The sequence below is a fragment of the Drosophila grimshawi genome, unplaced genomic scaffold (genome assembly GCF_018153295.1).
Source record: "Drosophila grimshawi isolate 15287-2541.00 unplaced genomic scaffold, ASM1815329v1 contig_44, whole genome shotgun sequence".
In the NCBI taxonomy this organism is placed as follows: domain Eukaryota; kingdom Metazoa; phylum Arthropoda; class Insecta; order Diptera; family Drosophilidae; genus Drosophila; species Drosophila grimshawi.
Genome location: NW_025063240.1, coordinates 9,112,416 through 9,125,928, shown reverse-complemented (window position 1 = coordinate 9,125,928; position 13,513 = coordinate 9,112,416). Strand labels below are relative to the sequence as shown.

The 13,513-nt window shown below is 43.0% G+C and overlaps 2 protein-coding genes across 2 annotated transcripts; one reads left to right on the top strand and one right to left on the bottom strand.

Moving 5' to 3' along the window:
• Positions 1 to 244: 244 nt before the first annotated feature.
• On the top strand, positions 245 to 1,396 carry LOC6557613 (proteasome subunit beta type-7). The gene is made up of 3 exons (XM_001984755.3): positions 245 to 396; positions 454 to 633; positions 702 to 1,396. The coding sequence occupies exons 1-3, from the start codon at positions 335 to 337 to the stop codon at positions 1,276 to 1,278; spliced, it is 819 nt and encodes a 272-aa protein (XP_001984791.1). The 5' UTR covers positions 245 to 334; the 3' UTR covers positions 1,279 to 1,396.
• LOC6557616 (reversion-inducing cysteine-rich protein with Kazal motifs) lies at positions 1,223 to 12,759 on the bottom strand. Its single transcript, XM_001984756.2, has 8 exons — positions 12,643 to 12,759; positions 10,845 to 11,400; positions 7,181 to 7,236; positions 5,145 to 5,262; positions 4,874 to 5,085; positions 4,257 to 4,410; positions 2,610 to 4,193; positions 1,223 to 2,543 (listed from the first exon to the last, which is right to left on the bottom strand). Exons 2-8 carry the CDS (start codon positions 11,170 to 11,172, stop codon positions 1,729 to 1,731), a joined length of 3,267 nt encoding a protein of 1,088 aa, XP_001984792.1. The 5' UTR covers positions 11,173 to 11,400; positions 12,643 to 12,759; the 3' UTR covers positions 1,223 to 1,728.
• Between the last annotated feature and the right edge of the window lie 754 nt (positions 12,760 to 13,513).

Here is a 13,513-nt window from a genome sequence, read left to right as displayed (position 1 = left end):
TCACAGTTACCAATCAGCCATGAAATTATAATTAACGCATACTCGTGCATTCAATAAACTGACACTGATAATTAAATGCATTATCTCACAAAACAATAGCTTAATTTATTTGGACTATGAATTAGATTTTCCACATATTGATAGGTCACTTGTCACTTGAGTAACTGTTACTCCAGGGCTCCATAAAAATACAGCAGTTCGATAAATCGGTGCAATGAGTTTGCCGCAGTTAATCGATATAAAGAGTCTCGATTTAATATCAACAATTCTTGCTTGTCATTTGCACTGTCATTCCGCATCGGCTTTCGCAAAGAAGTAAAAATAATACATTAAAATGACTTTGGATACCGCTCCAGAAGTGCCCCGCGCTGGCTTCAACTTTGACAACTGTCGACGGTAATAAATAATAACGGAAATCCTTCCTTAAATTTACTTGCAATCTGTAAATTTCAGCAATGCTGCATTGTTGCAGGGCGGCTTTAAGCCACCGACAACCACAAAAACTGGCACCACCATCGTTGGAGTCATTTACAAGGATGGTGTTGTGTTGGGCGCCGACACTCGTGCTACCGAAGGCCCAATTGTCTCAGACAAAAACTGCGCCAAAATCCATTATCTGGCCGACAACATTTAGTGAGTGGAATTATTAATTATTACCAATGCAACTTGTATAAATGTTAATTTAATCGCTTCTTCTGCAGCTGCTGTGGCGCTGGCACTGCTGCTGATACTGAAATGACTACCGATTTGATTTCATCTCAGCTGGAGCTGCATCGCTTGAGCACGGAGCGACAGGTGCCCGTTGTGTGTGCCAACAATATACTGAAGCAGATGCTCTTCCGTTACCAGGGCCACATTAGCGCTGCCCTCGTTTTGGGCGGTGTCGACAAATATGGTCCACACATATATTGCATTCATCCCCATGGCAGTGCCGACAAATTGCCCTATGCCACCATGGGATCAGGCTCGCTGGCAGCTATGGCCGTCTTTGAGAGTCGGTGGAAACCCGATTTAACCGAGGAGGAGGCCAAGTTGCTGGTGCGTGATGCAATTGCTTCGGGTATCTTCAATGATCTTGGTTCAGGCTCCAACGTAGATCTGTGCGTGATCCGCAAGGATAGCACTGAGTATTTGCGCAACCACGAGTTGGCCAACAAGAAGGGCGAACGCCAGCTAAACTATGGCTTCAAGAAGGGCACCACACCCATCTTGCACACGTCAATTAAGGATTTGCAGATCACCGAACGCGTCCAGGCTGTACCCATGGAAATAGCCTAATTCGGCAATTCGGTTTAGTTTTAATGTCATTCTCGTATTTTTGGATATGGTTCAGTGAACAATAAAGCATTGATTTCCCACAAAATATAAAGGAATAAAAAGGAAGAACACATCAGGAGAGTTATTGTATACATTATATAACAAGTTAACTGTAGTGAGTATTAAATTAGACTAGCTGTAAACATAGGTAGATAAGCGTTACAAAATGAACGCTGCTTTGGTTGGTACAATTCAAACTTAGGATTATTTACTAGCTTACCATTTGCCGTTTGTCTTTAATAAGTTTTGCCTTAGGAGTACTTTAGCTAATATCACATCACACAGAGGGACAATCCCTACCTGTTTAAAGGCACGCTGGGCTTGCATCCGCCTAAACCACTAATTGTTTGTTGGCACCAAGAATTCACTTGATTTTGTAAAACCGTTTTTTAAACTACAATCTTAGAAACCTTAAATATTACGTCCAACAATTCGAAGATGCCCCACCGCTACACCGATCAGCCCAATGGCGAACATTACGACTCTGCTGGGTAACACCAAGGCCACACCATTCAGTGTGGGCTCGAGCATGTGAGATACCGTCAGGCTGGAGAGTGCCAGATTCGTGGTAATGCGTGGCGACTGTGAGCTTATCAAGGCTGAGATTTTCTCCGCCTCCGCCAAGCACACCTTCAACTGCAGCCGGGTGGTGTGAGTCGTGCGTGGCACGAGTGCCACAAAGATGCCCACCTCCATGGTGAGGAAACCAGTCAACTGGCACTCGCTGACCTGCACCAAGCGATCCAGCTCCTGCAGAACGCCATGCAATGTCAGCAAAGAGCTCTCCTGGCCACGCAGCGCATAGAATGCTCTGTCCAACTGTTTCCGCGAGTAGATGATGCGAAAGGCGGCGACGCCACAAATGGGACAACAGGCACCAGGTGGCACTATTTGGCGACAAAGCGGCGGCATTGGTGCCCCACACTGAACAGTTTGGCAGCGTCGTCCCATATCCGCAACGAGCAGTCCAACCTCGCGACAACGCCCCACATAATCCACTTGCACAAAGTCCGCCAAGGCGGCAGATCTACTGCGATAAGTGACCCCGTTGATGCCACAGACGGGCATCAACTGGTTGCCATTGTCGTGATTGGAGCGACAAGCGCCCCAATACGCCAACTGAGAGTTGCTCAGCAGCAGCGAGCAGGGATTCGGATGAGTTTTGCCCAGCGTATCGCACAGCTCCTCGGCATGGTGACTGCCGCAGCTGGTGGAGGAAACATTAACTGCAAAAGGAAGTGAACTTGTATAGAAATAGCTCCGATTAATATGTATATAACATGCAAGCTTACCGCATATATATTGTGGACATGGTCTTTGCATGCTGGACAAACAAATCTGACGCCTCTCCAGACACTGAGTACCGCTCGGGCAGCTGGGATTGGCCGAGTCACTGCTCGACTGACAGCCGTTGCGGGCATTACACGCCCCATAGACATAGTTGGCTTCCAGCAGGCCCAAGCACTTTGCGACACAGGCGGATGGATAGGTGTTGCCATTGGCGCCACACACAGGCACATAGTGTGCCGCACAGTTGCAGGGCAGACTCGTGTAGCTGGCATCGACGTAGTCGGGCAGGCGACACTGCTGCTTGGTGCAGGTTATTTCGCCCGCAAAGCAACTGCACAGATTGCACTCCAGATAGAAGGAGGTGCCGTGACGAAAGCTCCGTCCACCCGGCAGTATACAGTGCGCATGGGTGTAGCTGGGCAGGGGCTGACACTGATCCACATTGCCACGCAGTCCACAGCGACAGACGACATGCTCCGCGCTCAGCAATTGGCCACTGGCGAGGCCAACACCACTGCTCGGACTGCTCGTCTTGCCAACGCGAACATATGCTCCGAATGGCACGATCAGATTGGAGGCCTGTCCCAGACTGCAGCCGGGAATGCAAGCGTATCCTTGACTGCCATTCCTTTGCAGCACACACACTTCACTGGCATTGCAGGGCTTGCGGGCACAGGGTGAATGTATTTCCAGCTCCGACTCCTCAATCGGATCGTTGCCTTTCAGGTAGGTGTTTAAGGAGATGCACGGCGTTGAGTCCTCATCCTCTGTTTGCGCTGGCGGCTGCAGTCGGTCACAGATGGCCTGTGGTCGCTGCGGCTGTCGTGTCCAGTCCAGGCACTCCTCCAACAGCTCTGTGCAATCCTCACGACAAATCCCATTGTAAAGGCCGACACGAGTGCACGGCTGGAGCTGAAGTGCACAGACTAGTGCCTGCCACTTATCCGGCGCACAGCGAGTCGTATTCTTGATGTACAGCTCCTGGCCGAGCACCCGTATATAGCCGCGCTGCTGCAGCATCAACAGATCCTCGCGAGCCGCCGCATCGTGTGCTGGGGAACAACTGCGAAAGAGTTGCGTCGGCCGATTGTTAAAGTTGCTGCAGAAACTGAGGCCATTGCAGCCCAGCTCACATGGCGCATCGACACTCTCGATGCAGCGCCTCAGATTCAGCTCAGTCGGCTGCTCCAGGCACTCGGTATCGAAGCTGACACGCGTCTCCCACCAATCGTTCGTGAAGATTTGGGTGCACAGACGACGACACTTGTGGCTAGTCGCATGCTCGCAGCACTGACGCTTGGCCGCATCGATGCCCAGCTTATTTGGCTCCCCACCATCTCCGCCGTTCGATGATAGCTGTAAGCGACGCTGGGATTGTCCACCCGCTGGCACATAGAGCTTGCGAGTCACTGTCAGAAAGCATTGCCAGAAGGGCAGGTGAGGCAGGGGCATGCCACAGCCAGCCTCCAGGCGTGCAAATATCACATCACTGCGCTCAACGTTTCGATGCAAACGCGATGCTTGCAACACATCGCTGCATGTGCGGTGGCACATCGGTTCATGGCTATACTCACAGCAAGGCAAATCTATTCGAATTGGTTCAATTTAACAATAAATATTATTATTATTAGCAATGTTTTTTAGCTCACATTTGTCCACGTCCAGTGGCGGTGTCATATCCGTATGATTGTGGATGCACTGCAGCACATCCGCATTGCGCTCCCCACATGTCTCATCCACCAAGCTGCCATCCCCATTGCTTGTGCCAGTTTCATTCGGTGGCTCAAAAACTTCTCGACAGGCCTTCAATAAAAATATTCACTGATTAAAATGTGAAACGAAATTTGATTTGTCAAATTGCGATGGCCAACTGCTGATGGCAGTTCCATTTGAAGGTGTTTCCTTGCCAGATTAACTATTATATTGGCGCTCAATTTACTTATTTTTTTTTTGCTTCGAATCTATTTTTATATTTTTCCTATATTGTAGAAGCTGTATCTATTTTTAAAAATTATTTACATTAATTAAGCAATAACAAAATAAATATTTATAAAATCTTTAGAGGGAAAACAAAACATTTTCTTTCGACATAAATTATAATAAATGTACAGATTTTTTGAGAATATCGTAGATATCCAGAAACTGTGGAAATGTTTGCCTTAATGCATTAATTTTCGAGTAGTTTTTGTAGCTCCAATTTTTGATAACAAGATGAAGTAAAGAGCTGCAATTGACAGTGTTGCAATATTTATTATCTACTACTTGCCTGCAGACACTCCGAGGTACGGGCCTTGCCACAGCAACTGTCTGCCGCTTCCTGGTGCTCGAAGCAGTCGTAGAGCACTTGCTCATCGCTGCGCCGACAGATATCGGTCACTTCCTGGCTAGCGGCTGCAGTTGCGCAAGCATTTTTGCATTTGGGTAGAACGGCCAATTGGCAGCAGCGACGACCCGACCATGATTTACCCCTATCCACCGCTATAAGTACAAAAAGATAATGAAATCCATTTTATGGCCCTTATAACTAAGGGTGTTACCATCGAGTGTGCGATTGACGCAACTCCAAAACTCCAACTGATGTAGTTGGCAGTATTTTTTTAATTCAGTGCGATGCTCTTCGCGTCCATTGGCCACGTCCAGTTGCGCCAACGATAACTGCAAGCAGAAGACGATATATTCTTTATATTGGCTTTATTGCGTTGGTTTTCATTGCTGCGATCAATAGTCAAACATTTCTCAATGTTTAATCAATTTGGCAATGAAAAGATCAGGGTTCCTCTCGCTTAACGATTTGCAGTGTGAACCGAAAACTGCAAGTTGTCAGTTGTCTGCTTTGGTTCATTGTTTGATCGTGGCACGCGTATTATGTTACACACGAAGTGTTCTTGTAGTTTCTGAGGGCAACCCGCTGGCTCATAAATAAGCAAAGGGCATACTACAATAACGAAGCAACAAATTTCTTTCGGATCGCTTATCTGCCACAGTAATCTGAGTCCAACGATGTCTATTAAAGATACTGTTCTGTTCTGTTCTGTTCTGTTCTGTGCTCTTCTCTCTCTTTCTCTCTCTCTCTCTCTCTCTCTCTCTCCCTCTCTCTCTTTCTCTCTCTCTCTCTCTCTCTCTCTCTCGAACTAAACGCTATTTATTTACATACAAATGCAGGCAGCAACTGGCCAACTTCCTTTACAAGTTTTGCTGTTGGTAATGAAGTGTCAGACAAACTCCCACACACACACACACACACACACACACACACACACACACACAACACATACACTGCCCACATACGTGTACATACATACATACATACAAGGAGATATGTATGTCCGAGATTTCGTGCATCTTTTAAATGCTGTTGCCTGCAATCAAGATTGGCAGGCGCACGGAGCAATTACTGTTGGGCTACGCCTGCGACAGTTTGGAGACAATCGGAACGAGCATTTTGTCAATAATAAAAATGTGCGGAAATCGCACTCATATCATATATCTGGAATCAGGCACCGACTTTTCACACGTCTGTTGCCGCAGTGTGGAGCGATTTAAGTGTTGTCTTCAGTTTCAATTGCAGCTCTTGTTTCGATCGCATATGATGCTGCTGCACCCAATTGTTGTTGTTGGAGTTGGAGTTAAACCGGTCTGGGAACGAGTATTATCCTTGTAGCTGTCATTTTGTCAGTTTCAATTTGAGCAAAGATTTAATGCCTTCATTTGCATTCATAAATGAAAAACACAGCCCACTCTATGCTGCTGCTGCTGTGGCTGCTGCTGTTGCCACAAACGAGAAATTGTTGCAGAAACTAATTGGTTTTTAGAAATTGTTATGATTACAAAGTTAAATGATGTCAGTGATTTGATTGCAGGTCGGCTAGACAGCAAACTAACCAGCCAACACACACATACACACACACACACATACACTTGTAAACCAATTGAATTTTAAGTCAAATGCTCAAGTTTATGAATGGCTTTTGAGTGGCGGAACAGGTTGGGTTGGTCGCTGTCGCCGTCCCCATTGCTTTTCCTGTAAATTACCAGTTTGTAGCTTATGCTAATATTAACAGTGTAATTGGCCAGATTTCAACTATCTGTATGGCATTAACTGGCTAATCGAGCCTGGATTTGGCACACATACACATACATATATATGCTTAAGTCTTTTCGGGACAAGGCAACGACAAAACCAATTCGAACGGAAGTTGCCGTCGAGCAGCGCTTAAAGGTTCTTTCGACACATTGAAAACCTGTCATAATAATTTTGTGAATGCATCGCACACATTGCATTCTAATAACTTATTGTAGCAACAACAACAACAATAACAAACTGGCGCTTGTATTTAGTATGCAACTCGTAACGATGGGCATTAAATATACCAGGAAATGTTCGCTGCACAGTAGTTTTTCGCCTTATCTATCAGATCAGTCAGAAAGAGCATGTGTGTGTGTTGTGTGTGTGTGTTATAATGTATTCTATCTCTGTCCCGAGATTTTCATGTTAAGATCAGTTATCTGGCTGAACCTTTTTCAATATGAATTCATTCAATTTATATGTAGTAAAACGATGTTTGCTACTTACATTCTCGCATGCTGTGCGACATGAGCCAAAGACTTGATTGCAACATGTAAAAATATCTGCAATGATAAAAATGAGAAAGAATAATAAAAAACAACCAAATTAATCATCTTAATGTTAAATGGAACTGCATATCAGGGTTTAATGACTTGACTTGTCAAGCATTTTGACACCGCTCACAAAATGTTCGAGCTAAATAAATGCAACAGCTTAACTCAGCTTGCAACATTGCAAACTCGGGTTCATTAAAAACCCTGTCAAAACTTATGACTGATCGTGCACTTTGAGAAACAGTATGCAAAAGAATTTGGGAAATGCAGTTGGGCAAAATGCTGACTCCTTTTCGACTCAACCGAAATATATTTTAAATTAATAACAATAAATTATTTCGATGTTTTTCTACGATTTTCGATTAAGGCACAAATCTTGCTTTTAGTGCGATTTTAATTAAAGGCCTTTATGCACATTTTTTTATATTATAGCAGCCCCATTATTATTTCGAGTGTGAGTCTCAGTTTGAGTGCCACATTTTTGTCATGTGAATCCGAGTCGCAGACATTCACGCTTCCTCCGAAGCCGTTACGCTGGATGACTTTGCTGAACCCATTGCCACAATTAGTTCGATTCAACCCAATTGCCCATCTTATCTATGCAAATATACCAAGATGCATTCACATGCATTTGCATGTTGCAAGTGCAGCATGTACATACATGTGTAGTACATAAGTATTCTGACTGATTACTTATTAAGCACTTGCCGTTTAGATGTCTTGCCTCGCATCATTAAGGGATTTCTCATTGGGTGTTGAACTTTGGCGTTGCATGCTGGCAGCCAGGCAGGCAGAAATGCAGATGACGTGCAACATGTGCGACACATGCCTCCTCATCCTATTCATCCACTGGCAGTGTGTGGCTATGTTGAGGGAGGTGCGGTGCGATGGGGTTGTGTTCAAAGAGTTTCGTTGGGTGCGTGAAAAATGTCGTTTTGTCACATGCTTCTGCGGCTATCTCTCACTCTCTCTCTCTCTCTCTCTCGCTCTGTTTGTCTATCTCTGTCTCTGTTGGTAAAGATGGGGCCAGCTGCTCAAGTTCCCAAAACATCAAAAGCACCACTCATTAATTAAGTGTGCAATTGCTGTGGTGCAGGCAGTTTCAATATTTCCCCATTTTTACCGTCAACCTCCCGTATTTATTATGTTTTCTTTTTCTTTTCTTTTATTATTATTTTCTTTCTTTTTTGGCATACTATCCATTTTTGCCGTCTGGTTGCGACCGTTTTTAGCTATGACTAATTTTAGAGCATTTACTTTGAAGTCTTCTGAAACGTTTTCAGATTTCCACGCGCCGTTTCCGAACGTAGTCTGCATTTGATTTCGATTCGAAATGGAAAATATATATTCAGCAATCAAAATACGTGTGATAAGTCTCGATTATAGCTGGTACACAATATGACAAATTGCCTTAAGATCTCTGTGATTTAGCAAGCAAAGTTTCATATGTGTGTATTTATATCAAAATCTAGGATATCATGCACAGATAAGATATAGACTGAATATGTAGCGAGCCTATTGGGTATATAGCTTGCCATAAATTTAGCATATTCTCAAAGACAAAACTATTTAAAGACCAAATATAAACTACAAAAAGTGATATAATCCATTCGATAGGAAAAACACCTGTTTATCAAACGAATGCTTGTTATTTTTCAACCACAGGGTATTTTCCGGTCGAGCAGTCTCAACTCGAGCAGTTGGGATTTGTTTTTTATACCCTTGTTTTATATGTATTCTATGTCGAGTGCTATTTTTATGTCATACTTGCAAAGTTGGGCACTCTCCGCCCGTCGGCTCGTCGGCCCGTCGACTGTCACAGAGTGTGGCCAATGATCTTAGTGGCTGTCAACACAACGAACGACAAACAGGCCGAACGCCAGCGCAGATGTAGCCTATAAATAAAGGAAATGTCTCAATAGCGGCTAATTTAGACGAGCCAAGCATTTGTCCGTTTAGTTGGTTTCTCGAGCTGCGATTTGCCGAATAAAATGATCCATCTGCCATAGAAAACTGTCGGCTATTTAAAATGCAAATGACATCAAAGAGGGTGGGCCCATCGAATATTCAACAAACATGCACAAATAATAATCATTTTAGTGTCGCGCACATCAAAACAAACAATAAAACCGGAGAATGCAAAGAAGAAGAAGGCACTCTTGAATTATTGGTATGCAAAGCATTTCAAATGATTGTCGATGAATAATTGATAATGCCGACAACTACTACTGCTCCTTAGCATGCTACGCAGCCAACGAAATTGGAATCCATATAGAAATAGTAGTTGTAGTAGCAGTGGTAGCTGTTGTACTTGTTGTGTTTGCCATTTTGCAAATGCAAATGCGAAATGCAAAAGCGTCAATCAGTTAAGCAGCGCCAAGCAGTGACAAATATGTGCATCCCATAAAATGCCAGTTCATTGGAAATCAAACACATTTATCACACACTCGCCATAATTCACTCAGTCGCGTAAATTAAGCGGTCTGCTTTGGAGCTGCTGTTGATTATAATAGTGTTGGTTCACGCCCGATTGTTTGGTTAGGGCTGCAGCGCACACACACACATATGCATATATACATACGTATGCATGTGTGTGTGTGTGTATTTATGAAGAATATGCTGGCGCCAGCAGCTGAAAACAGGCGTCGGCTTAGCAGTTTAAATAAGTGTTCAACACTGTTTCAATTTAGATTCATATTCGCACACAGATAAGTACACACACACTCACAGTGGCGTCGGTGTGAGTGGGCGGAGCTTTGAACTTTGACCACTTGCTAGGCAAGGGATCAATTCAACTTGGCCAAAGGCACTTAGTAGTCTCTAACATTTATTCGCATTAGATTTAAATATTTATAATTGGAATAATATCTGTTAACTGAAAGTCAGCGAATTTTCAAAGTCTTATAAAATGAAGCAACAAAAAAATATATATTATTATATACATTCTCTTTCCTAATTAACAAACATATTCAAATTATATGATAATGAATTTCACATCATTTGTATCCCTTAAGTATTTCAGAAGTTCTTTAAGCAAGTTCTAATTAACCATTAAATACACAAATATATTAATATTCTCCCCCAACAAAATAGCCAACTTACGCCACTGTATGTGGATTTAGAGATGTACATATAGACTCTGGTAAGCTTGTAGTTGCTCATCATCAGGCACTTTCAATTAAAACATTTCATTCCCTCTCAAATTTTGCCTTTGATTAAGTGAGAAAGCGGATGAGAGCCATTCACATTTATGAGTGTAAAACTAACATATCAGATACATTTTGAAAAGAGATACAAACACATATAGATACGTATGTCATATCATTTATTATGTATGTATGTATGTATGTATGTATGTATGTTGGTCAAATTTCATTGACCTTCCAATAGTTTGAGGCCTATTCATCTGTCGCAATCTGTTTACAAACAGATCCACGACACAAGCAACAAGTGATCCAGACAAGTGAGTCAGTCACATAAATATCTCGCAGTTGCACTTACTTATCAGCAGATGCCTCTTTTAAAGTTCGGAATGGGGAAAAAGGTCATTGGGCAGTCACCCATATATAGAATGTGTATTACTGTATCTGCTGATAAGACACGCGGCTGACACTTACCATGGGAAGCGCTGTTCGCTGTGCCAGTGGCCTCCAGATCAGTCTTTGAGCGGTCAGCAGCTCCACTAATATCCACATCAATCCAATCGTAATCCTCCTCCGTTCCCACCTCGTCTTCGTGTTCCTCATCGCTGTGTTGATGCTGCTGACTGTCCTTGCCGCGTCGCAACTCCGTTTTTCGCATATCGTTTGGGGCACCATCGTTGCGTCGCCGCGCATGGAGATCTGGTTCCCTGCTCGCCTCCTTCCGCTGCTCCAGTCTCAATGCACTGGCACCGAGCGTTGCCGAGAGTGCCGTAAGGCCGACCAGCAGCCAAGAGAGGCGCATTTTCTTTGATTACTTGTACTTTTCACTGGCAGATAACAGTTTTTGTGCCTACAACAAGTGCATTTTGCACACATTGGCTTATCACTCACAGGAACAGGAAACGGATATCAATGCAGAATGTTCATTTGCGTTCATATTCGATAGCAGAGAGTGACTATGGCCAGAGAGTGACGTAATTTGTTTACCGAACATTGATATACAAATTCAGTTTTGAAGTGATTTTTATTTCTATGGAATAAATGGAAAATGTTGTCCATTAAATTTAATGCGATGGCAAAGTTAAGCAAAAGAATTGAAATTGAAATTGGAATTGAAATTGAAATTGGAAACAACAAATGTTGTTCAAAAGAATGTATATAAACGTTGTCCGAGATCATTCACAACACACCCCGAAACCCCCTCACAGCAACCCCTCACTTATCTACCCCGCGCTGTCACACACTAATTAAGCCAATTGACCTCGTCGCAGCCATTCGCAAGTGTTGCAAGTATAAAGTCGGACCACTAAACGGCCTGGCGACAGCTTCCAGCACTCATATTTCATCAAAAGAAACTAAATTTATGACAAAGACGAAATTTAAATAAATGCATAACATCAAAACATAGACGAACAAAGTGCTTTAGGTGGCCAACAAAAAAAAAATACAAAAAAAGCAGAAAAAATGATAAAAGATGAGACAAAGCGAGAAGCCGACAAAACTGACATACTTAGTATGTACACACGACTGCGCACTAATGATGAGGCGGCTCTGGTACTTCAGCTCCTCCAGCGGCTGGCGGCGACACGCTTTGATGTCCTTCTAATTGCATATTTTACGGTGCAATGGAACCACCCACTTACTAACGCACAAACAGGCACAAGCATAACGGGCACGGGCACGGGCACTAACACAATCACAGATCGCATACCACATGCCACATGCCACATGCCACATGCCTCATGCAAGTGCATTAAGTCCTGTTGCAGAAAGGACTCCCACTGTCTGTGTGTAAATGGAGCTATTTGTCGTTAGCTTTTACACACACACAAAGGCAGCAGCAGGAGCAGCAGGATGTCGACTATGCATTTTCTGACATAAGCTGAGATCTCAAAAAAAAACGTCGGAAGACAAAAGGGAAACACTCAAAAACTAGACAAATATTAACTACACGCAGTGGTGGCAAGCGTTGGGCGCTGACTGAGCACCGACTGACTTTGATTTAACCCTCCACGCATCTGTAGAACAATGCAGACAAAAGGTATCTGTTTGCCACTGCGAATGGCGCCACTTCTCATCAGTTCACGCGAGGATACGCCAGATACTCCATTGTGCCACCAGAGAGCCGCAATTCACTTCTAATGCACAATTCAAAACAATAAAATTGCACTTCGCTTAACATTCCACATTATGGAATATGTTTTTTTTTTTACATTCACAATTTCAATTCCTTAGAATTTTTTTCTTTATTTTGATTAATTTCAAATTTTACCAAAACTTTTTCATAATTCCGTTAATTGTACTTTGTGTTCGTTTGACAGAGAAGAGCACACGCAACACACAACACACAACACCGGCGAACGCGCTGGCTGACAGTCGGCGACTGAATGAACCGGCTCTTAATCTTCATGTGTGCGCCAAGCAGCAAGCACCGAACAAATAGTCTCTGCACAGTGGTGCGACATCGCACAAATAGCCAATAAAACTTAAGTCACTTAAAGTATTAACCATTGTGCTTGACATTTTCATACATTTGCAAGCCAAAATAATATTATTATTTTCCCACATTAACAAAGATGTAAAGTATTTATTATTAATCAGAGAGACAAACTAATATTAGTTGCCAGTTGCCTGTTGCTAGTTTAACTCAACTTTACAAATTGTTAAACGTAATTAAAGAAAAAAATTATAATAAAAATAAACTCAAAAACATATTGTTTAATCAAATCCCATATATTAATATTATGCTCAAAACGCCATCTTTTGACATGTTTGCTAAAAACATTTAAGCAGTTTAAAACATTTGTTAAGACACATTTGATGAACACAGGAGAGCAGTGCAAATGTTCGCCGATAATTAGCTGAAGATGTTATGTTCCGAACTAACTTTCGGAACCATTGAAACAGAAACAACGCGCCCCCTTGCAGCTAAAATTATAATACATCTAAGCAGTGCAAGTGGTCGATCTTCATTGTGTTTAAAGCGCCATCTATGTAAATATTTGCCAAAACCTTAAAGCAGTGCAAGTTTAATCTAATTGTATTAGGATCCGAGCGTGGTGTGCATTTTCGGAACCAATAATGCAGTGCAAGTCGTTACAATAGTATAAAACGCCCTCTATTAACAAATAATTGAAAACATT